The 24165-nt window shown below is 55.1% G+C and overlaps 1 protein-coding gene across 1 annotated transcript in view; it reads left to right on the top strand.

The window, feature by feature from the left end:
• Positions 1–24155, top strand: part of MBTPS1 (membrane bound transcription factor peptidase, site 1) — a 52611-nt gene extending 28456 nt beyond the window's left edge. The window contains exons 12-23 of the mRNA XM_058707188.1: positions 3881–4025; positions 9059–9247; positions 9739–9911; positions 11233–11348; positions 11865–12021; positions 12763–12887; positions 13562–13639; positions 16025–16165; positions 17882–18013; positions 18995–19121; positions 21997–22127; positions 23355–24155. Of these exons, the coding sequence (XP_058563171.1) occupies positions 3881–4025; positions 9059–9247; positions 9739–9911; positions 11233–11348; positions 11865–12021; positions 12763–12887; positions 13562–13639; positions 16025–16165; positions 17882–18013; positions 18995–19121; positions 21997–22127; positions 23355–23551 (1711 nt within the window). The 3' untranslated portion in view covers positions 23552–24155. The remainder of the gene's footprint in view (positions 1–3880; positions 4026–9058; positions 9248–9738; positions 9912–11232; positions 11349–11864; positions 12022–12762; positions 12888–13561; positions 13640–16024; positions 16166–17881; positions 18014–18994; positions 19122–21996; positions 22128–23354) is intronic.
• The last annotated feature ends 10 nt before the right edge of the window (positions 24156–24165 follow it).

The raw sequence follows: 24165 nt of genomic DNA, 5'->3' as shown, positions 1-24165 counted from the left end.
ACATGGGACCCTCGGGGCGGGGCTTCATACTGCTGCTTCTGCAAGGGGGCTGCCCGGCTGCGCTTGGACCGCCTTCCACGTCCTCACGTTCTGTTACTGATAATGCAGGTGGTTTAAAGTACTGATTTGCCAACTTCTTTTTGTTTTATTTTTTTATATTTTTTAATGTTTATTTTATTTTTAAGAGAGAGCACGAGTGGGGGAAGGGCAGAGAGAGAGAGGGAGACAGAATGTGAAGCAGGCTCCAGGCTCCGAGCTGTCAGCGTGGAGCCCAGCTCGGGGCTAGAACCCACAAACCGCGAGATCATGACCTGAGCCGAAGTCAGATGCTTAACCGACTGAGCCGCCCAGGCGCCCCTCTTCTTTTTACTTCTAAAGTGTTCTTTTGAAATCATCTTAGGTTTGCAGAAATTTGTGAAACTGGTAAAGCGTTTGCCACATACCCTTTACCTGGCCCCCCCGACGCCAGCACCTTCGCTGACGGTACTTTGCCCGTTAAAGCCAGCGAAGAGCCCTGTGCTGTGAGGGACCCACGGACTCGGCCCCCAGGCGACCGGGCCCCGGAGCTCCATGTCCGTTCGGCCGGCGTCCGGGCCTGTGCTCGTTGCCCGGCCTGCCCGGCCTCCTCCAGCCTTGGCTCTCTGTCCTTTGCCGTCCCTCGTGACTCTGACGCCTTGGGGAGCGCTGGTTACTCCTTTGTAGGCAGCCTGCCTCTCGATGGAAGTTAGTCTGATGCTTTCTCACGATTAGTTTGAGGTTATGTGTTTTTGGTCAGAGTTGTTTTTTGCTTTTAATTTTGAAATCTTCATTTGAAGCTGTTAGATGCACAGCACAGTTTCACAAATAGTGCGCGAGGACTGCATCTTACGTGACGTGGAGCAGGCCTCAAAGCCTGGAGGTGAATGTTGCCCTGAGACCATGCACTGATCTCCAGACTGTGCTCACGTTTCCCCCACTGTGCACCGCGGTCCTGTTCCGGGTGCAGGATCGGCCACTGTCCCGCGATGCGTTTGGCGGGCCCGTCTCCCCGGTCTCCCGTGGGGATGCTTCCTCGGTTCCCGTTCCTGTCATCGCCGGTGGTGTCCGTTGGCATCATGGGATGGAGGCGGTCGCCAGGGTGGGGGCGGGGGGTGAGGTCCAGGAGATCGGCTGCGGGGAGGGGACAGGAAGAGTCCGAGCGCTGCGCAGCACAGGTGTGAGCGTGTGTCTGCCGGCCGGGAGCTCTTGAAGCAGAGTGGCCCGGTGGAGGAGCCTGTGCCCCACGGGACACGCCCGCTCCGGTGCCCCTGTGTTCAGCCCTGGCGGGGAGCGGCCGAGGGTCCGTCAGCCGTGCTCCTGCGGCACGTGAGCAGCGAGGGCTGGTGGCCCCGTTGGTGGCCCCTGCCAGGCTTCTCTGCTGGGTCACCGCCTGTGCCTCTGTGACTGCTGAGTGTCTCGTGCGGACACGCTTGGAGGTGATCTTGTTCCTAACGTCCTTCGACTCACGCGTTCTCGCATCCGTGGCTGGTTCTCGCCTGTAGCGGTCTTGCTGTGGAGACCGCCTCGTGGTGATTTTCTGTTTTTCTCATTCCTTCCATGTTTGTCCGTCGGAATTCTCCTCTGAAGAAAAGCTGTCCCTTTTCTCTCCTTTACTTACTTACTCAGTTATTTATATCCGCGTGGGCCCTTGGATATTTAGTTTACTCTCTGGATTATGGTGTGTGAGTCATTGTTGATCTTGCTGCTCAGATGTCCCGGATTTGGCTCCCGGAGGCTCCTTGTAGCCGGCTGCTGTGCCTTTGCAGCGTGTCTCCCTCGTTTGAGCGCTTTGTCACTTTTTGGCAGCACGGGATGGTCACACGCTTCCAGCCCCAAGGCTTGGTGTTCGTTCTCGCTCCACGCGGCCCTGGCCCTTCGATGGGAGGGCGCGCTCGGAAGCAGGGCCCGGCAGCGGTGCGTTCCCGGCCCCTGTGGCCGTGGTGGCTCCTAGGCCCTTTCGGCGCACGGCCGTCCACACGCCGTCTGCGTCTGTCCACGGTTCTCGTCCCAGGCTTCCCTCCCCTTATGTGGAATGGCTTTCTCCGCCACGTCACCCACAGGAAGTTTACCTATTTGCCCAGTCCTCGGAATCCCTCCCGGGTAGTTTGAGAATTGCTGCCCCCTCCCTGTGTGAAAGACAGATGTCCTGACTCGAGTGCAGGACTTGTGTCTAGTCCTCCCCTGTGGCTTCCCAGCTTATGGTCCTGCTGTGCCCCAGGGTTCCTTGGGATCCTTCCTTCCGCCCGTCAGTGGCGCTTTGCTGTTCAGTTTTAATACAGGTGAGTTCATTAGTTTGTGTTTCTTTGTGGGGAACCCCCCGGCCCCCCCCCCCCCCCGCCCCTCGTGGTTGATTTCAGCGAGTTGTGTGTCAGGACGCGAGACCTCACCCTGGCTCTGCCGTCAGAGGTGTGCACGAAGGGCCCCGCCCACCCCTTCTGTCCCTGCTCCCACCCCCCAGTGTCTCCACCCTGACTGTGGGTGACAGTCTCGTTAGTTTGGGGTTTGTCCCTCTGGTATTTCGTTTTGCACAAACGAGCAGATACACATTTATGTTCCTACATCCCTTTTCTTACGTTAATAAGAGCGTCACTGCAAGTGCTTTTTTTTGTTTTTTGTTTTTTGGTTTTTTTTTTGCACTTTGTTGTTTTCACTTCACAGTACTTGGAAATCAGTCCGTGTCAGCCCATCTTTCCTCTTTTTACAGCCGCGGAGCCCAGATGGTACGTGTGCTTATGTGGGCATTTACGTTACTTCGGCTATTTTGTAATCATAAGCTGTTGCGATGAACGGTATTGTGCCGGTGTGATTAGTTTCGTTGGAGGTGTGTCTTAAGGAAAGTTCCTGGAGGTGGGATCGCTGGGTCCCAGTTGAAAGCGTGGGTGGCTTTGTGAGGTCCTGTCCTGCTCCCCGTAGGAGGGTTGTGCCCCAGCCCCACGGGAGCGCACATACGTGACCCAGAGCCCAGCCACAGGATGTCCTGTCGCGCTCTCCTTCCGGCCAGTCGGGGGGCGCAGAGGGGCTCACGGCCGCTTTCACGTGTGTACCTCCCGTTCTGAGTGAGGGGGACGCTGCGTTCACGGTGAGGGGCCACATTCACACCTTTCTTGTCAGCTGTCTGCTCATTTCTTTTTCCCGTTTTTCTCTGGGGCTTTTTTCCCTCCGTTTCTAAGAGTTCTTTACAACTAGAGTTACCGACTCTTCGTCAGTGCTAGACTGCGGTCTTCCTCTCCGTGTGTCGTTGCCTTTCTACTTGCGTGCAGTGTTTGTTGCTGTTCGGTGTGTTTTTCCAGTCGCCACGTCGGTCAGGCTCTTGTTATCGGAGCCACAGAAAGCTTCTCCCTGCACTAACGTACGAGGATGCCACCCACGCCTTCTCCTCCTGTGTGTTTGCTTTCCTTTGTGTGCTGGAGACTCTCGGGTGCGTGTGCAGTTTATCCTTGTGCGTGGTGTGAAATACGGATCTAACTATCTTTTGCCACGTGGCCACCCGTTTGTGAGTTCTGTTTGTTAAAAAGTCCGTCTTTGCCCCAGTGATTTGCGAGGCCGTCACCTGAGACCCCGGGTCCAAGGTGTTCACCGGCTGGTCACGTACTCATTGTCTGGCCGGCCACGGCCTCTAGAGTTCTAGAAGGGTGGAAGGAAAGAGGTGTTCCCCGCTCATCTGGCTGCGCACGAGCAGTGTGGGCAGCCCAGCCCAGTGGCCTCTTGGCCCAGGGGGCGTTGCAGAGCCAGTTCCCTGGGGCCAGCCCGGCCCTGCTGCACGCAGCCCTCAGGTACCCGTGCTGACGCGCCCCCGCGGCTGTAGCGCTTCCTCGGCCCTTTGGTGACGCGCCCTGCTCTGACGCTGTGTTCTTTGTTTCAGTCTGAGCCCCAGCTACATAGATCTGACTGAGTGTCCCTACATGTGGCCGTACTGCTCCCAGCCCATCTACTATGGAGGGATGCCAACGATCGTCAACGTCACCATCCTCAACGGCATGGGCGTCACGGGAAGAATTGTAGACAAGGTGACGCTGCTCTCTCGCTTGTGGTGAACTTTGACATGGCCCAGCCTTTGTGCCTTGTCCCTTTCTCCTGACGTTAGAGGACAGGTTCTCTGCGCCCATCCAGGCTGCCAGGGTGTTGGGCGCAGTGGTTTGTTTTCTGCTGAGTCCTTTACAGATAAGCTCGGGATAAGGTAATGGAAGCAGTCTGCTGCCTTGTGACTTTGGCCTCTTGAATTTGGCTCCTGAATAGACTAACTGCACTTGATTCTTCATTATAATTTCTCACCCGTAATTAGCGGCCCCCTGTAATTACCATATTCTTGAGTGAGCGTGAGTGGGCCCCCGAGTTGAAAAGGTGTGTTCCTTTCTTGAATTTTGTTCCTATGATGTGTCATGCTTGTTGCATAAACATTATCATAACAGTAAAGGACAGGAAAGGAGAACACAAAAATCACTCCTAGCCCCAGCCCACGAGCATAGCCACTGTTTGTAAAACATTCTTTTCCAGCCCTTACCTGAAGGACGTGTTTTTGTTCTCTGTGCAGCAGATAGAACTTAAGCCCCCCCCCCTTTTTTTTCAGCTCTCATTATATTGTAAACGTTGTTAAATGTAACTTATGCACAGCCCCAAGGTACCTAACAGCTGTGTAGTATTACATAGAATTATTCAGTCATAATTTACTTACTACCTTTTTAACCGAAAACGCTTTTATTTTAGCCTTCAGGGAGCAATCTGTTCTTCTTTTTCAAGATAATCATGATTAGCTTACAGAAATGGGCATTTACAATGCAGCTTTATATAATCTGAACGTTAAAGGTTGAACGAAATTGGTTTAGTTGTCGTTATAAGACAAAACAGTCTAACACAAGTCAGGGAAATCCATTCGTACTCGGGTCCTTGTCGTCAGCATTGTTCCAGTATTTCCATTGAGCAAACTCTGATCTAATTTAGTAAGCCTTTCTTCCCGTGTGATTTGGTACAGAGTCGTCAGGGGCACCTGGGTGGCTCATTTGGTTAAGCGTCTGACCTAGGCTCGGGTCAGGATCTTGCTGTTCGTGAGTTCGAGCCCCACATCAGGCTCTGTGCTGACAGCTCGGAGCCTGGAGCCTGCTTCAGATTCTCTGTCCTCCTCTCTCTCTCCCCCTGCCCCGCTCATGCTCTGTCTCTCTCTCTCTCTCTCTCTCTCTCTCTCTCTCTCTCTTTCTCTTTCTCAAAAATAAATAAACAGTAAAAAAAAAAATTATGATTGGTGCCTGCCTGGGTGGCTTAGTCGGTAAAGCGCCTGACTCTTGATTTCGGCTCTGGTCATGATCTCATGGACTCAGGAGTTCAAGCCCCACATGGGGTTACATGCTGACAGTGCAGAGCCTGCTTAGGATTCTCTGTCTCTCTGTCTCTCTCTCTCTCTCTGTCTCTCTCTCTCTGTCTCTCTCTGTCTCTGTCTCTCTGTCTCTGTCTCTCTGTCTCTCTGTCTCTCTCTCTGTCTCTCTGTCTCTCTCTCTCTGTCTCTCTCTGTCTCTGTCTCTCTCTCTCTCTCTGTCTCTGTCTCTCTCTCTCTCTCTGTCTCTCTCTCTCTCTCTGTCTCTCTCTCTGTCTCTCTGTCTCTCTCTCTCTGTCTCTCTGTCTCTCTCTCTGTTTCTCTCAAAATGAACAAATAAACTTAAAAAAAAAACTTAAGAAACCAAGTCGTCAAATCTCAGAAACCTACCAACCATTTCCTTATCATCCTTCTTCACAGTATGAATTCTTTATTATTTATTTATTTGAGAGAGAGAGTTGGGGAGAGCGGCAGAGGGAGAGAGAATCCCAAGCAGACTCCACACTTAGCGCAAAGCCTGATGCGGGGCTCGATCCCGTGACCAGAGGAACCTCAGGTCACGATCACAGCCGAAACCAAGAGTCAGACACTCAACTGACTGAGCCACTGAAGTGCCCCACTCAATATGAATTCTTTTTTGTTTGTTTATTTATTTATTTTGAGAGAGAAAGAGAGTGCCGGGGGGGGGGGGGGGCGGACAGAGAGAGAATCCCAAGCAGGCTCTGCACTGTCAGCTCAGAGCCAAACATGGGGCTCGAACCCTCGAACCGTGAGATCCTGACTTGAGCTGAAATCAAAAGTTGACGCTTAACTGACTGAACCCCCCAAGCACCCACACAGTATGAGTTCTTGATGTTAAATTTGTCCGCAAGCGCGGAGGCAGCAACTGTGGCTGGTTAGTGTCGCGTTAGCCCCATGGCTGTGCTGTAAGTGGCCTGCATCCGTCCGTAATTTGCTTACGGGTTCCCCCTGCTCAGACAGTTAGGGGGTTCCAGCTATAAACATTCCACCGAATATCTCTGCTTCTATGGTTTCCTTTTTTTCTGAATTGTTTTCTTTTTTTTCTTTTTTTTTTTTTTTTTGGGGCAGAGAGAGACAGAGCATGAACGGGGGAGGGGCAGAGAGAGAGGGAGACACAGAATCGGAAACAGGCTCCAGGCTCCGAGCCATCAGCCCAGAGCCTGACGCGGGGCTCGAACTCACATACCGCGAGATCGTGACCTGGCTGAAGTCGGACGCTTAACCGACTGCGCCACCCAGGCGCCCCCTGAATTGTTTTCTTAACGTAAACTACCTGGATTGGAATTCGAGTCAGAGGGTTTGGATGTGATCGTAGCCCTCGGTTGGTACATGCTGCGAATTCTTTCCAGAGTTACGTCTGCTAAGACTGCTGCGGGCAGTGCTGCCAGCGGCCTCCAGAGGGCGCCGGCTCCACTGCCCGCACGGGGTGGTGCAGCCCTTTTTTTCTTTTTAATTCCATGAGGTTTTTAAAAATCGAGATAGAATTCACATACGACAAGATGCACTCTTTTAAATCCAGTGATTCAGTTAGTTTCCAGTATATTTGCAAGTAGTAATTGCAGCCATCGCTGTTCTATAATTCCAGAACATTCTCATCACCCCAAAAGGAAACCCTTGTTAGCAGTCATTCCCCACTCTCCCTCCTCCCAGCCCCAGCCACCTCCCAACACGCTTCCTGTCTCTCCGCGTTTAGCGGTGGAGGACAGTCCATATACACGGGGGCCCGGGCGTCTGGCCTTTCACGCAGCCCGTGGTGTCTTTACGGTTTGTCCCCTGGTGGCGCATAGCAGTGCTTCCGTCCTTTGTAAAGCTGGATGATGCTCCCCCGCGTGGATGGACCACGTTTGCTTAGTCATCCATTGGACGTTTTTGGTTTGTTTCTAGATCGTTCATTTTTTTAACGTAAAAACTAAGGATGAGGGGGCGCCTGGGTGGCTCAGTCGGTTAAGTGTCCGACTTCAGCTCAGGTCACCTCAGATCTCACTGTTCGTGGGTTCGAGCCCCGTGTCGGGCTCTGTGCTTGGAGCCTGCTTCGGATTCTATGTCTCCCTCTTTCTCTGCTCCTTCCCTGCTCTCTCGCTTGCACTGTCTAAAAAGTAAATGTAATAAAAAACATTAAAAAAAAAACTAGAGAGGATCAAATGGGTATCTCGCTGAACGTGCATTTCAGTTATCTGGGAGTTCACTGTCTCCAGGTTTGCCCGCTACCTGTATCACCTCTTGTGTGAGTTGACTCCTCATTCCTGCGGCCGGTTTTTTCTGCTGGAATTTAGGTTTTCTCAGGCAGTGTGAACAATGTCTTTCTGTCCTAGAGAAATTAGCCATGGATGTGTTTTATGCAGCAGTTTCTCCCAGATTACTGTCTTTTTCTTTTTTTCTTAAATTTCTTAAAGTTTTTTTTTTTTTTTTTTTTTTTTTTTCTTAAAGTTTTTTTTTAACGTTTATTCATTTTTTGATAGAGACAGAGCGTGGGGGGGAGGGGCAGAGAGAGAGGGAGACACAGAATCCGAAACAGGCTCCAGCCTCCGAACTGACCACACAGAGCCCGACGCAGGGCTCGAACTCACGGACCGTGAGATCATGACCTGAGCTGGAGTTGGACGCTTAACCGACTGAGCCACCCAGGCGCCCCCCCCGCCCCGTCTTTTTTTTAGTACAAGTTGTAGTATTATTTGCTTACTTATTTTTGGTTTTGTACAAGTTCCACACTTTGATATGGTTGAGTTTTCATCTTTTGTGATTTTTATTGTTTCAAAAATTAGATACTTCATTTTCCAAGATTCGATAAAATCTCGATTTTATCTTCTAACGTTCCTTTTATGCTTGTAAAATACTTAGTCCTCTGATCACCATTGAGTTAATTTAATATATGGCCTAAGAGATGGCTAAAAATTAACTTTTCTGTTGGTCGCCAGTGGTTCCAAGAGTGTTTATCACAGATCCCTTTCTTTCTTCCTTGTTTGTGATGCTGTATCCTGCAAATATTTCTCTTTTTCAGATTTATTTGTTTGTTTGTTGTAAATATGCTGACTCACTTGGGGACAATATTGCTCTCTGGCTTGCGAGGGAAATGAGTAATTTAGGTTGGTTTGAAATACGGGTTCATTTCCTAAGAGGAAATCTGTGTTTCTTCTAGACGTCTCCTTTCGTGCCTCTTTCCTCAAGATTAGGGGGGACTGAAGGGGCCGAGCCCCCTCTTCCTCTGGGCGTCGCGCAGAGACCTCTCCCTGCCCAGCCAGTAGCTTTGCAGTCTGAGTCTGGACAGTTAGTCCGTGCCGTTGTATTATTTTATTCCTTTAAGTTAACGTTTAATGTGATTCTTGAAGCATATACCGAATTGGAGTCTGTTCTCAAATTGGACGGTTTTCATTTATTGACGTTCTTTATCAGATGGAAGTTCTCTGCCAAAGCGTGTGTCCTCCGTTTTTAAGGTTGGGGAAAGAATTCTCTTTAAAACTGGAGGCTGCCCTCTCTCTCAAAATAAATAAACGTTTTGAAGAATACAAAAGTACAAAAAATAAAATTGGAGGCTGCCCCAGATAGTGGTTTCTAGACTTTTCTAGTGGATGACGTGCCAGACGTCCTGTAGTCTGCTTTGGTTATAGCTTGCCTAGGGTCTGAGGATAAACTCGACTTTGCAGTACGTAATGAAATATTAACGCAGGTAACTCAGGAGGTGAGCGTTTCACGTCAGCCTTTGCCTTTGTCCTCCAGCCTGACTGGCAGCCCTACTTACCACAGAACGGGGACAACATCGAAGTGGCTTTCTCTTACTCCTCGGTGTTATGGCCTTGGTCAGGCTACCTGGCCGTTTCCATCTCTGTCACCAAGAAAGCGGCCTCGTGGGAAGGCATCGCGCAGGGGCACGTCATGGTCACCGTCGCTTCCCCGGCGGAGGTGGAAGTAAGTGTGGGCCAGGGAGGGGCCCGTTCTCCCGACCCCCGCACCGTCTCCTGCCGGGGTCTCGGGGTGGGGAAGCCTGGTTGGCGGACGTGTTGGGCTCCCAGGCCGTGACCCGTGCTCCCCGGGCCTGTAGAGCCGCCGATAAAACCTACTCGGCAGCGGGCAACGCTGCCTCCCGTTCTGTTGCCGGGCGACGGGAGATTCCACCGTTCTGGGCCACGTTTCGGGTCCACAGTGGTTGCAGAAATGTGCCTTCTCCAGGAGGGGTCGTGTAGTCTAGGAGTTTTTAGGAACAGGGTGCTTAAATTTTACGTCATAAACTCTTAGACGAAGAATTTTAACGGGACGAGTTTTACGGTTCTTTCTACCGTCGTCAGTAGGAATTCTCGTGTTCGAGGTATTTGCGTGAAATTGGTAGACAGTGATTTTTTAAGCCCGAAGGTTTCTTCTGAGCCCAAGGGGCCATTCAGATTTTTGTAAATTTCGTTCAGTCAAAAAGTGGTGCAGAGCAGACGTCAACCGTGAAGCTCCCGATCAAGGTGAAGATCATTCCTGCTCCCGCCCGGAGCAAGAGGGTTCTCTGGGACCAGTACCACAACCTCCGCTACCCGCCCGGCTATTTCCCCAGGGACAACCTTCGGATGAAGAATGACCCTCTGGACTGGTAAGCGGCCGCCACGGCAGGACCGAGGGTCGCCGCCCCCTCGGGGGGCCCGACCTCCGCGCCCCCCACACGCGCTCAGGGCGCTCCGTGCTCCTCCTTCTGGACTCCTGTCCTGGGCACTGGAACCCCGAGCTCGCCCTCCATTGCCGTCTTCCCCTACTTCTGCTGGATCTGTCAGCAGATCCTGTCAGCCCTGCCTCCGCAGTGCCTCCCGGATCCTGCCCTAGGGGCCGCTGCCACCCACCCTGCTCCCCACCCGTCACCCCCGCACGGGCCGTCGTCATTGGCCGCACGGCGTCCCAGCCTCCTGGCCAGTCTCACTGTGCCCTGAGTCCATTCTCCACGCAGCAGCCCTGGTAATCCTGACAAGCAGAAATTGGGGCACAGTCGGCCTAAAACTCTGCGTGGCTGCCTATCCAGACTTCCTCACGTGCCAGACCCCCTGGTCTGTCCTCTGCTCTCCAGACCCTGCCCCGTGCAGCCCCCCAGCCTGCCCTCCTGGCCCGCCCCCCGGCCTGCCCCCCGGGGCATCCGGCTTGGCTGCCTCCGGGCCTGTATGCCAAGCTCACTGCGGCCCTCGTGTGAGTACCGGGGTCTGTGGGGGGAGGAAGGAGCCCCGAAAGCTTGGAGCCGGCCGCTTACAGGTGCGGTGTGCCCTCTGAAGACGTTTCTTACTAGAGGCAGGGGGACAGAAGTGGTGAGAAGTTCGTAGGTCGAGGGAAGGCGTCCTGGGGAGGCACACGGGCTCAGCCCTGTGCAGGAGCTGGCTCTGAGGGGCTGGGGCCGGGGGCTGGGCAGAGAGAACGAGCCCTGGGCCCCTGGCGCCTCCGTGGGGCGGGCGGGTAGCGGCTTAGGTAGAGGGCACGGTGGGAAAGTGAGCGCGTTCGGGGGAAGGGACGGGGAGGTGACCGCGTCTGCGAGGCACGGTTGGCATACTCCCCAGCTGGGGCGGCTTGTCCGGAGCCTCTGCGTCCCCGTGCTGCATCTGGGCGGCAGGCAGCTCTTGCCACGGATGCCACCGCCAGCGTGACGCTTCGGCGTGCTTTACGCACCAGCTCTTGGACCGTTCCTCCTCCTCGTGGCGTCTCCTTCGAGCTGTGCCACACGCACGACTTCCTGTTACCAGCCGTCTTCCGTGCGAGCCCAGAGGACGCTGGTCTGGAGAGGCCGACTTCTGTGCAGGGGCCGGAGCCCCCCAGGCCTCTGCCGGCCGTGAGCCGCGCTCCTTCAGAGGCGCCCGGGTTTCCGAAGGGGCCGCGTGGCTAAGCCTTCACCGCGAGGGGAGAGGGGTCACCCTCGCGCGCGACTTCCTGTTTTTCAGGAACGGTGACCACATCCACACCAACTTCAGGGACATGTACCAGCACCTGAGGAGCATGGGCTACTTCGTCGAAGTCCTCGGCTCCCCCTTCACGTGCTTCGACGCCAGTCAGTACGGTGAGCGGCCGCGAGGTGCCGGCCGCGCGTGGGGAGGTCGGCGAGACGAACCGTGGGGTAGAAGAGGCGGCGAGGGAGCGGGCGCGGGGCCTCCTGGTCCTCGGGGGGCTGCGGCGGGGCTCTGGGGCAGAGTGGCCTTGTTCCCTTCTGGTGGCAGTGGTGGTGACCTTCAGGTAAAATGGGACCTGCCAAACTGGGGACGAGGACGTTTGCACGTCTTTTGTTTATCCTGTTTTCATTAAACTGGCGTCGCGTTTTGCTTCTCGAGTGGGTGAAACGTGGGTACGTCAGGGATCACACGTGACACGGAGGCCAGGGTAGTTCGTGGGTGTCTGTGCCTTTGGACCCCGGTCCCTTCTTGCTCACCCCACCCCCTTCTAGAGTGCCCGCGGGGCCGCAGACCGAATATTAGCACCTGACAGCTTGACACGTGGGCGCCACCGAAATGCTGTGTTTCTGAAGCAGTGACGCCCGCGGTTCCGAGGCGTGACTCACCACCGGCACCTTGTCCCTCAGGAACCTTGCTCATGGTGGACAGCGAAGAGGAGTACTTCCCCGAGGAGGTGGCCAAACTGAGGAGGGACGTGGACAACGGCCTTTCGCTCATCGTCTTCAGCGATTGGTACAACACGTCCGTCATGAGAAAAGTCAAGTTTTACGATGAAAACACAAGGTAGTAAGAGCAGTTGGTATCTGGCTTTTCGGGAGTGAAATTCTTTGCGGCCGGTACAGCAGATGACTGGCTCGCTGGCGGTCCTCCCGGCCGTCGGATGCAGGCTCAGACGCTCGGGCGGCGCGGGCTCCCCTCCCGCAGTGAGACGTTCCCCAGAGAGTCGCTGGCGGGGTAGGTCCGCCGCTCCTGGATGCCGGCGACAGAGCGAAAGGTTCCTTGCCTTCCCTCGTTGACCTTCGATGCTTGACTTTGGCTTTTCTGCTTGCTCTTTTTCATGCTCCCGTCTCTGCTGTGGAATCTATACACGTGTAAATGGGTCGAAGGAACCGTTATTGCAAGGAACCTTCCAGTAAATTAGTTCTTGGTCAAGGATTCCCAGGGTTTTATGCATGTGTCTCCATCACCTCTCGAATTTTCTTCCTCAGAGTCTGCGACTTACTCGCACTTCAAAGGCTCCTTCCTCCTCTCTTTGCTTTCGCGGACCCTCTCAGGCTCCAGGCCCTGTGGCGGTGTGCGTAGGGACCTGCTGCGCGTTGCGTGTGGTAGATTTATCTGGGGTTTATTCCGCACGCTGGCTGGAGCACGTACGCCGTGTTACCACTCAGAGCAGACAGGAGCTTACAGCTGAAACCTTAGTGTGCGCGGGCAGGACTCTGCAGGGGGATTCGCTTCGTCCTGAGAACACGGAGCGCCATGGGGGGGTTAACCCCTCATGACCCGCACCCCTCGTTTCTTCCGCAGGCAGTGGTGGATGCCGGACACCGGAGGGGCTAACGTCCCTGCTCTGAACGAACTTCTGTCTGTCTGGAACATGGGGTTCAGCGATGGCCTGTATGAAGGGGATTTTACCTTAGCAAACCATGACAGTAAGGTTTTGCGTTTGTTTTTTAATAGGGGCGCATTCTCTCTTGAGATGCCCGAGTGGAGGCTGTGTGTGTTTGACGTCAGGGTTTCAGAGGGAGGGAAGGGTGTGATTGCTAAAGAAGTAGGGCCGTGGGGAGAGCCGCTGTCTCTAGGAGCGACTTCTGTATTCTGTAGTAAAGCTGGGCAGTAACACCGCTGTTGTTTCATCCAGACTCTTAAAAAGAATATTTTCTGCAGCATTGGCAACCTTAGCGCCACCTGTCTGCTGCTTTACATGCTGTGTGTTCCCAGAGGAAGTACCTCCTGGGCCCCCCGCGAATCAAATCCCATTTATGAAATCACTTTGCACGTCCCACTTACATTTCCCCACAGATTAGCTTTTGGTAACTGGCTTCTAGAACAACATCCTGAGCATTATTGTAACTGGCTGTGCTCGTCCTGACTGAAAGTTCAGACTTCTCAAGTCTGTTCAGAAACTGTACGTTAATAGCATTTTTTAACTTGAATTCTGACGTAATTACTTGTTACTTCAGCGTAACCAGGTGTTAGCAGCCTTTGTCTTAAAATTAATAACATTAGAAAAATTATCGTATCTGAAGAGTGCATCTTAGGTCAGTGAGTAGCTCTTGATAAAGCGTTAAGCATCTCTGTGTCACTGTAACTCTGAACTTTCTAGTGTATTACGCGTCAGGATGCAGCATCGCTAAGTTTCCAGAAGATGGCATAGTGATCACACAGACTTTCAAAGACCAAGGTAAGGAATGCTGCTTTGGTTGCTTTCCTTTTTTTTTTTTTTTTTTTTTTTAAGTAGCGGTTTTATTGCCTATAATTCACATTTGCTTTTTTAATTTAAAAAATTTTTTTTCACATTTACTCTTTTAAGGTGTACGATTCTGTGATCATCGGTGTATTCACAGAGTTGTGCAGCCATCACCGTTGTTTGTTTCCAGAACATTTTTATCACTCTGTATCTATTAGCAGTTTTGTTTTTTAAAAAAACTTACTGTGTTGGGGCGCCTGGGTGGCTCAGTCGGTTGGGCGTCCGACTTTGGCTCAGGTCATGATCTCGCAGTTGGTGGGTTCGAGCCCCACGTCAGGCTCTGTGCTGACGGCTCAGAGCCTGGAGCCTGCTTCGGATTCTGTGTCTCCTCTTCTGTCTGCCCCTCCTGTGCTCAGGCTCTGTCTTGCTGTGTCTCTCGATAATAAGTAAACGTTAGAAAAAGTTAAAAAAAAATAACTTATTGTGATATAATTTGCATGGTACCTACTTTAGGCAAGACTCCTGGGTGGTGGCTCTGGGGGCTGCAGAGATAGAGAAGTTTGAATCTATGTGGATACTGATCACTGCAGACTAAATGGGGTTTCCCGCAGGAGGGCAGGTGTTGAATATTTGCAGACTTTCTTGTTTATTTAAACTACCTTCAGAGTTGCTTGAAATTTTTGTTACTGCTTGTGAATTATTCTTCTGTGACTGCCAAGATCACTAAAATTTTAGAAAACGTCGACTGCATTTTAAAGCTCTTAACTGTGTACGGAATATTAATTACACAGTCATCTCTTAAAATTTCCCTAAGAATTGGAAGAAAATAGGGGCGCGTGGCTGGCTCGGTCAGTAGAGAGTGGGACTCTTGATCTCTCGGGATTGTGAGTTTAAGCTCCTCCTTGGGTGTAGAGGTTACTTCAAAATAAAATCTTAAAAAAAACCCAAAGAATTAGAAGGAAAGAAAGATATTCCCTCGCAGTTCTGGTTCTAATGAAGTTTAATGTTTGCTGTAATTAGAAGTTAGGGAGTTGCATTCGTTGAAAATGACAAAGCAGAATTTCCTGCTTATCTATTTGCGTTTCCAAGATAGAATCTACTTTTGTATTGCCTGGAGGGATTTTTTTTCCTTTTCATCGAGTCGAGGTCAGTCTGTGAGCAGATCTGTGTTTAAAAGGTTGCATTTTAACTGCAGGTACACAAATGATTCCGTCTTCCCCGTCACTGGCCGGGTTTACCATGGGTTAGTGGCCCCTTCTGAAGTCTGTCTCTGCCCGCTGGTGGTGTTTCTGGTGCGGGTGTCAGCAGCGGCCTCGTCATCAGCCTGTTGCTGCCTGGTTTTGAGGGGAGAGGAATCACAGTGGATGTGAGGGTTCCTACTTTATTGTGTTCTGTTAGTGAAAATAAAAACGAATTACCTTGAAGTCTTTTCTGAGGGGTTTTTTGTATCCAGATGACCTTTTAGTTGAATAATCCTTTGGGTACAAAATACGAATTTGACAATCTGGGTTATGCCGGGTCGAAAGGGACCCTTGTCGGAAACGAACCTGTGACCACGCGGCCTGTTTCGTCGGTTTTGCCGTTCTGTCTTTACCTCCAACAAAGAGAATCTGGTTTTCTCTTCCGCTCTGTTCCTGCCGGGATTATCCACAGAGAGCAGGAAATGCCGTGTCTTGATAGCCGCAGACGTTTCAGACGTCACCAACGCGGCAGGTGGCGAGATGAAGATGTACGGCGTCTCCAGTGCAGAGGAAGGCGTTTGCTGCAGGCAGGGCTCGACTCTCAGATCACGTGGGTCACCGGCATCTGCCGTCCGCGGCACTTGTGCGCCTGTGACTTCTTGATTCGTTAGACGCCGTAACCTGTGTCATCGGGTTGGGCAGAGGTCAGAGAGCTCTGCTGTTGGAACATTTGTAATTGTGACACAGATATGACAGGTGTCGTAAATCTGCATTTAAAGCATACGGGCGGAGGATCTAAAACGTAGTGACGTTTGTCCTGACTTTGAGTAGTGAAACACAAAGCCGGGGACACGTAACCAAATCCCCAGAGGTGTGTCTGTGCTGAGTGGCTGGCCGCCCCTGTGAGTGTAGTCCCAGGACAGAGGCCTGGAGCATGGTCGGAAGGGACAGAAAGCCGCTCTTAGGATTGTAGGTACCCTATATTGCCGTTTCCAGGGAACACGTCAGAGGACCGTGTGGAGGTGAGTTTTGCTAAAACCCAAATTCGTGGCACTTAGGACGTTGTCCTTTGTAAAAGCTCGCACTGTCGTGATTGGATGGTGGAGTTTGCTGTGATTGTCGGTGCTGCACGGGCTAAATGTCAAGTGGCAACTGGAAAATCATTCCTCAATGTTTTTTTGTGGTGCTGTTATTTCAGGATTGGAGGTCTTAAAGCAGGAAACAGCCGTGGTCGAAAACGTCCCCATTTTGGGACTTTATCAGATTCCAGCGGAGGGTGGAGGCCGGATTGTGCTGTACGGAGACTCCAACTGCTTGGATGACAGTCACCGACAGAAGGGTGAGGATTGATGTGTGGCCGAGAAGCAGACTGGGATTCGTGACCATGACATACCCCCCTTGTCCCTGAAGAGGCACCGGTAAGGTGCTGGAAAATAGAGGCCTGCCCGTGAGAGCCAGGTGGGCAGGTCCCAGCTGCTTGGGTTGTGTGGAACTGTCGCTGGGTACCCCTCCCTGAGGAAGCCCCAACAGACCGCATGCGCCGCCTTCCCCTCGAGCTGTCGTCACCAGGCGGGCGGGGGCCAGGGCCGTCGCATTCAGTGGAGTGGCTCTCTGCCTGACCCGCCCCAGCGTCCCCCTCTGGCGTCTGCATGTGACAGGCACTGCCACACGGGGGGCCCTTCCCGGGCCGGACCCGCTCTTCCTGGAGGGCTGGCGCCTGGCTCCCCTCCCAGACTTGGGGATTTGGCTGTCGCGAGCCTTCATCAGTGTGGGTGTTTGGTATCCCCGTCGGGGGTGGGGGGCTCGCACAGGGGGACTGGTTCTTAGCACCCCTGTTCTTTGTCAGCGTCTCTCTGTGCCGCCTCCGAATTCGGGGGTTTGAGTCTGAACGCAGTTTGTGTCTCATTTTGTAAAGGAGGAAATGGGGCGTGAAAAGTGGGGCGTCTTTGGCCTGGCGAGGCGGCAACAAAACCAGGTCCTGGAGAACGGGGCTGGGGAGGGGGTGGGAACCTCACGTTTGCAGATAGGGCAGATAGGGGACGGCCTGAGCGGAGCAGAGAATGAAGGCCTGGAGCGTGAGCTGGGAGCTGTGTGTTCCTCTCTCTGGGTGAACTTGAGGTTGAATAAATTCCTAGCGTTTTGTGTAAATCCTTAGAACGTGGCTGGTCTTTTTAAAAAGGTTAAAGTCACAACTGAAAGGAGATTGATGTTTTATTTCCATAGAGGTTTTCTTTTAAGACCGGAGATCTCCTGGTAAGAGTCTTTATTAAAATTTTAAGTGCCGGAGACGGCTGTTGTGGTTCTAACACTCACGGTGGCAGTGCTCTGAGCACGTGGCCAGAGCGCCCTTGAGTGAGCCAAGTGCCTGCTGGTGTCGTGTGGCGGGGGCCCATCTGGTCCCACGTGGCGGCAGCGGCCGGGTGTGAAGACACGGCGGCACCCCTGTCTCCCGATGAGAGGACCCTCTGTGTGGGTGGCGGCCGGCGCCGAGACTCCCTGCGCGTCCCACAAAGCGGCTGACTGTCCCGTTGGCGTGTGTCGCGCGTGGGGCCCACCGGCCCAGATTACTAGACTCTGTACCTGATCTGTCACCTGCGGTGGCCTCGAACCCACCTCCCAGTGGAGTGCACGCTCTGGTCTCTGCTGTGCCCTTACAGTGCAGACAGGACAGCCACTGGCATTGGCAGGAGCTCTGGTGCCCCATTTCTTTTCTCGCTTGGACTCCTGTCGTCTGAGCCGTTCTGTCACAGGGTCTGGCCGTCCCCGAGTGGGCTCCGTTCTGTCCTCATCGCCCAAAGCCGGGTGGCGCTTGGGCCGCCTGTCCAGCCCCGAGCCCGGTGGCAGTGACCCACCTGAGCCCTGGGCCGGGAGTGAAGCCCCCAGTCGGGTCCTGTCTGTCGTGCTGTGACCGGGGAGATTGTGCGCTTCTCAAGAATAGGCGATCCCCCGTCTCCCCTCACTCGGGGGAGGCGGGGGGCGGGGGGGGCTTTTATTTTCCTGTAGGACTTCCTTAGAAAACTCTGATCCCTAAACAGCACGCCCGTTGCACCCACAGACTGCTTCTGGCTCCTGGATGCGCTCCTCCAGTACACGTCGTACGGGGTGACCCCTCCCAGCCTCAGCCATTCCGGGAACCGGCAGCGGCCTCCCAGCGGAGCCGGCTCGGTCACCCCAGAGAGGATGGAAGGTGAGTGAGCCCATGGGCGCTGGGAACGGGGCCCGGTAGCGGTGCCACGGCTCCTCTCCGCCGTTCCCCCGGGAGCAGAGCACACGCTCACCCCAAGGCCCTCCACTGCCCAGCCCCACAGTCCTCGTTCCCCCTCACAGAGCCCTGGCTCCCGGGGGTCTCTGGGAAGAAGGGCCCACGTTCTGGGCGCTCACGGGTGCCGGGCACTGGGCCGGGCGGTCGTCACGCGGATGTCCTCACCAGGCCTCTCAGAACCCGTGAAAATAGAGCCCGTTCTTTCCAGTCCTGACCTGGAAACGCAGAAGTCACGGGTCGGGGAGGAGGGGGTGAGCCGTGGTGACCTGCGGCCTCGCCTGCTCTGCGTAGGGCAGGGCTGGCCCGAGTGCGCTCGGGTCCTCCCCGCCAGGACCGCAAAGAGGGTAGCGTGAGCCAGATATCCGGTTCTGCGCCTTCTAGTGGCCACGTTGGAAAAGGAAAAAGAAGCAGGTGAAATTCATTTCAGTGAAATACGTTGGCCCGGTTCACCCGAGCGTTACTGCTTAAACATGTGACACTCGACCCGTGTCGCTTGCTCAGTAGCCGCGTGTGGCTGCAGCACTGGACGGTGCAGATCTAAAAAATAGGAAATCTGGAAATGCAGTTTTTGCTTTTGCCTGAGAGTTAAATACTCCAAAAGAGGAAGACGGTCTTCGAGAAGTCTGTGTACAGGTTAGATTCCTCAGGTACAGCCTCGTGCCTGTGTCTGTGGTCAGTAAAGGTCGCCAGGCCCCTGCCCCGCGTACACTGTGGCCACCGTAAAGGGAGTGGCCGTCCTGCTCGCTCACTCTCGGTGATCACCCGTCCCCGGGGCACCGCTCAGCGCAGGCTCCCCCAGCCTGGCAGACAGGTTCACGGGCGCGTAGCAGGCCCGTCGGCAGGGGGGTCTTCCCCTTCGTGTCCTCCTGACGACCGTGGTGTTCTGTTGTGTTGACTCTGCCGCAGGGAACCACCTGCACCGGTACTCCAAGGTCCTCGAGGCCCGTCTGGGAGGCCCGGAGCCTCGGGCTCTACCGGCCTGTCCACACCTGTCATGGGCCAAGCCACAGCCTTTGAACGAGACCGCTCCCAGGTGAGTGCCTTGCTGTGCTTTTCCGCTCCTTCCGCGGGGTTTGTGATTCATGACTTTTTTTTTTTTTTACGAGGGAGAATGGAATTTTACTGACATCGTTATCAAGTAATCAGATCTTCCAGCTTGTCATGTTGTGATGATATTTAAGTTGGCGAGCCCCCGTGTTGACCTTTACAACTGTGCTCTCTGGTGGCGTCCTGCCTAAAGAAGTGCTTTGGGTAATGAGCATTTTGTTAGATTTGGTTGATTCCTGCTTAAAAAGCTGAGGTCTGACAGTGCTGTCCCTTGAACAGAAGCTCTGGCTCCTCCGGCTCAGGCTTCAAGAGTCGAGCGCTCCCTCTTTGTGACGCGGGTTCTGGAGCGCCGGCGGGTCCTTCTGTCGGCCCGAGGGGCCGAGGCTGCTCAGGGTAGGGGTGCAGCCTGGCCCGCGGCGTGCCGTGCCCTCACCCCCGCGCCCGGTGTGGTCCCCGAGGGAACGACTCCCGCCGCGACAGGGTCCTCGCCGCACCTGCGGACGTGGTGTCCAGACTTGGCGAACCTGCCCGGTGCTTCGTGACAGTAGCTCCGTCCGCCTCTTCGTCCGCCTCCTTGCCATTCTGAAGCTGCAGCTGGAGTTACCCCTGCCGTTCCTCTCCGGGCACGACAGCCAGCTCAGCGCGCCGGTTCCCGTGTTTTCTCCCCGACTCCTCCTCCCTGTTTCCGGCAGGGAGGATGCGGGCTTGTGCTGACGTGGGGTCGTGGCGCAGTGAAGCGGGGGCCCGTGTCCCGGGGCAGCTTGGGGGGCAGACCTCGTACGAGTCTCCTTCGAGAGATCACCCCCGCCCCCAACCCCGCAGGCAGCACGCCTCATGCGCCCGGCCGCTCAGGCACCCTCGCCGGGCTGTCCGCCGAGCTTGGATCTCAGCGGGCACGGGCATTGGGGTGGCCGGGGACGGAGGGCCACCGTCTGCTGTGAGCCACCAAGAGGAGGCTGTCCGCACGTCCTCGCAGAGCACGGGGCGCACTGCTCGGCTAGAACATGCTCGGCAGAAGAGTGCGGGGCCGGAGAGTCCTCCTGTCTTCGTCGGCTGTTCCTTCCCGGAACTGATTGTGGAGTGTTTTTCCATTCCAGTTAACATCCCATCGTTTAATCGTTTCTGATGAGATTCCATTTTTCCGTCCCACTTACTCATAACCTCCCACGATCCTAGCGTCCAGACCAGACTCCGGTTCCGGCTGTGGTCAGCAGTTCCCACTGGGGACAGTGTTGGCCCAAGTTCCCACAGCCCGTGTTTTTTCCCCACGCTGCTGTTGGGGACTCAGAAACAGATAAGGCCTCGCTTGGTCTGTATTTGCGTCCACGTCCGTAATCTGTGAGACGCCAGCCGGCTGTCGGGAGGCGTGCGGTGCCTGGGCGTTGCCAGCCCCGCCGGGGATGGTTCTTAACACGCCCGCTCGGCGCAGCCTTGTCTCACACTTCGCATCCCGTTGAAAATTATTCTCGGTCCCCAGAGACCTAACTCTGGGTCTCGATTGTGAAGCGAAGAGACGTGAGACCGTGTCGGGCGGCTCCAGACAGCCCTTGAGAGGCCTGGTGTCCGTCAGCCCCGTGCCGAGTGCACGTTTCCGTCCGTCTCTGACGTGAAGACCCATCTCTCGGTGTCTTTGCTGGACATCCGGTGTCCGTCGTTAGAGTGGCCGCACCCGAGAGGAGCCGTGGGCAAGGTGACCCCTCCCTCCTTCCATCAGAGCGTCACCAACTGCTCAGGCGACGGTGCGGCACAGCCTGCCGTCTGCACGGTTGTTCAGCGCGGAGGTGCCGTCACCAGATAATTAAGTTCCGGAGCTGGATCTCACTGTCAGGGGGAGCTCACGGCCCCGCACACATCCAGCTGCAGGTCGCAAAGCTTCCGTGGCACCGATCCCATAACAGCGTTGTGAGTTTCATTTTTGGACTGATGAGACCTGAAACATACGGTCAAATCCTGGGAGGCCGAACAGACCGCTGTGCTCACTGGCATCCCGCCAGTAGGTGGTGCCGAGGAAGCCCCTCCCCAGACCCGCCTCGCCCCGTGCCCCTTCACCCCCCACCCCCGGTGCCCAGAGAGCCGGGCGTCTTTGTTTCCACTTGGCCGAAGTGAGAGACCGGCCTTTTCCAGGAGAGGGAGAAGCAGAAAAACGGGGAGTTCGTGGTCTGCAGACACCCTTTATTCCTTCCCCCGAGCTGGCCAGAGCGGCCTTCGGACGGCCTGTTTGCGCCGGCCCCTCTCTTCTCCGGGTGTGGTCCCGCCAGCTCGGCCCGCCTCGGGGTCAGGAGCCGGAGTAGCAGCGCTGCCGCCACTGTGAGCCCCACATGGGGACAGAGCACGCGTGTTTCCTTCCTTCACGCCCGGCCCGGCGGCCCGCCTCTCCCGACTGCTCGGCTGCCGGGCGGTGGCCGTGAGGTGAGGGCAGAGGCGGGGTCTGGCGCCCGGCGTCCCTCAGAGGGCAGGCTCCCCTGCAGACACCTGCACGCGCTTTCGGCCGCCCGGGTCCCCGAGCCCCGGCTCCGGCTCCCGTCCTCCGGCTCCTTCCAGAGGCCAGCGCGCGCTTTCCTCTCCCGCCGCTCGGGGACGTGGCCGCTAAGCAGAAACGGGCTCTTGGGGGCCCGTTAGGAACCCAGTGGGACTGAGCCCTGCTCTGAGTGCTAACAGCTCGTGTACACGAGGTGGTTCTGACATTTCTGTCTTGGGACCTGGAAGCCGTCCCCTGTGCGCCACGCAGCTGGACCTGGGTGTCGATGGGACGTCGCTTTGCCTTTCTCTTTAAACCAGTTGTTATTTCTCAGGCGTTGACTGAGCTTCGTAGGCCAGTGCAGCCGCTTATGTTTATCTTGTTTTAATCCATTTCCCTGAAGTAATCTTTGGAAACATCAGAAGCTGCTCTCCATCGACCTGGACAAAGTGGTATTACCCAACTTTCGATCGAACCGCCCTCAAGTGAGACCCTTGTCCCCCGGAGAGAGCAGTGCCTGGGACATTCCTGGAGGTCAGTTCTTCGGGGCTTCCTTGTGCTAGAGCCTGTTCTGGTTTGTTCTGGTACCCCCCCATCCCCCACCAGGTGGGCCAGAAGCAAGCCTGAAAGATGAACTAACACGCCATGATCCCTTCAGAACTTTCTGCCTGCGTTTTCAATATGAATTTCTTTCATGGTAGCCACGTGTTACGCTTAAACTTTTTGCAGTAGGGTAATTTGCATACTCTCTTTAAAGTTTTGCAAACAAGGGTGTATTGTGTGTCCCAGGGAACGCCTGCCATCTGCTGGTCTTGGTCCCAGCCAGTGGCTGAGCCACCCTGGTTCCTAAACCCTTACTTAGCCCAGAGGTCTCCACGGATTGTCTGGTCTGGCCCACCTGGGATGGGGCTTTACTAGGCTGGGATCCTCCATTAAAAGTAGCTTTGTGTCCCTCAGTTGCTCTGACGTGGTCCCCTCGTTCCACATGACATGGAACGTCCCCTACAGGCAATGGCTTAGGGACTCGTTTTCCCTTACCCGGTCCTTCCAGCATGGCGTGGGCCGAGTTTCTCTGGGGATCCCTGTGCTCTCCCCAGAGGTCACAGCTTCCCAGGGCCTACTGCTTCTGGGAATTGGCACCATGGCCCCTGTGCTCCAACCCTGGGAACTTTGTGTGGTGACACCGAGCTCCTGAGGGCCTTGCCTGGAGTCAAGGGGCTCACTGATGATGGTCCGTTCTGGAACCCCAGCATCGCCCGGTTACAGAGTCATACCGACAAACCAGGGATCCTCCAGTGGCCGCTCTTGTTTTCTAACCTTGTGTCCCACGTGTGGGAGATTTTCCCAGGGGTCAGGGACTCAGCCAGCCGTCCTGCTCCCTGCCTGGCCTCCCCGCTCGCCCTCCCTCTCAGCTGCTCCGACACCCGCACCTCCTCTCCTCCCCGGCACCCACACTTGTCCGTCTGCCGGCGCACTTAGGGGAACAGAGCAGCTCCGCGCACCCTCACCGTGGGTCGTGTGTGGTGGGAGGAAGGCCATTCACGGTGGGTGTGGGGAGGGGAAGGAGCAAAGACCTCGGCCCCCAAAGCTGCTCATCTGGGAACCTGAGGTCACTTCTCCTGAGGTTCGAAAATGACGTTTGCCCCACGGGCCCGGTTAGCGCAGTCAGCGTTTTGTTTCTGACGCGTCTGCCTGAGACCGAGCCCGTGGCCGTGGCCATGCGGCTCGGGCGCTGCTGACGCTCCCCCTGTGCTCTTGCAGGGATCATGCCCGGCCGCTACAACCAGGAGGTGGGCCAGACCATTCCCGTCTTCGCCTTCCTGGGAGCCATGGTGGTCCTGGCCTTCTTTGTGGTGCAAATCAACAAAGCCAAGAGCAGGCCGAAGCGCAGGAAGCCCCGGGTGAAGCGCCCCCAGCTCATGCAGCAGGCGCACCCGCCAAAGACCCCTTCGGTGTGACGTCACACCCGCCGACCGTGACAGCCAAAGAGCGCCTCCGAGGACGGCCGCGACGGGCGGGCGGGCTCACTGTCCCCGGGGGCTGATCCTGTGTCCAGCTGCGGCGTCCGGGGGTCTGTCCTCGGTGGGCCACCCGCGTGCAGGTGCGTGTCGCGGTGGCCGGCGCCCTGCATGAGGGGCTTGCGGCCCCGCCGCCGGGGAGGCCTCACACGGTGGCCACGCACCGAGAGGGAGGCCACGTTTACACAGGTGAAGGCTGCAGCCAAGCGGAACTGTGTTCGTCCAAGGGCGTTTTCTATATTTATTGTTGGGAAAAGTCACTTTAAAGGCTTGCGCTGTTTGGAAACAAAGCTATTTTTTTTGTCCGGGGAATGCGGTTTTTTTACTGTCGCATCATGAGGAATAACACAGATTCCGTGATCTCCTTTTCGATGGAAGGACAGACTGAGATTGGAAGGAAACTCGCACAAATCTGTGAGACACAGACCTTGGCTTTATTTTTATAAGTATCGATCGCCATCCTGTTTTGTAAGTTGGGGTCTCGATTTCACCATTGTCGGTGAAGAAAATTTTCAATAAATACGCATTACCTGTATGAAGCTAAGTAGAAGGGT

The sequence above is a fragment of the Neofelis nebulosa genome, chromosome 17 (genome assembly GCF_028018385.1).
Source record: "Neofelis nebulosa isolate mNeoNeb1 chromosome 17, mNeoNeb1.pri, whole genome shotgun sequence".
Classification (NCBI taxonomy): domain Eukaryota; kingdom Metazoa; phylum Chordata; class Mammalia; order Carnivora; family Felidae; genus Neofelis; species Neofelis nebulosa.
The sequence above is the reverse complement of the archived record's forward strand: the minus strand, read 5'-3'. Positions and strand labels throughout refer to the sequence as shown.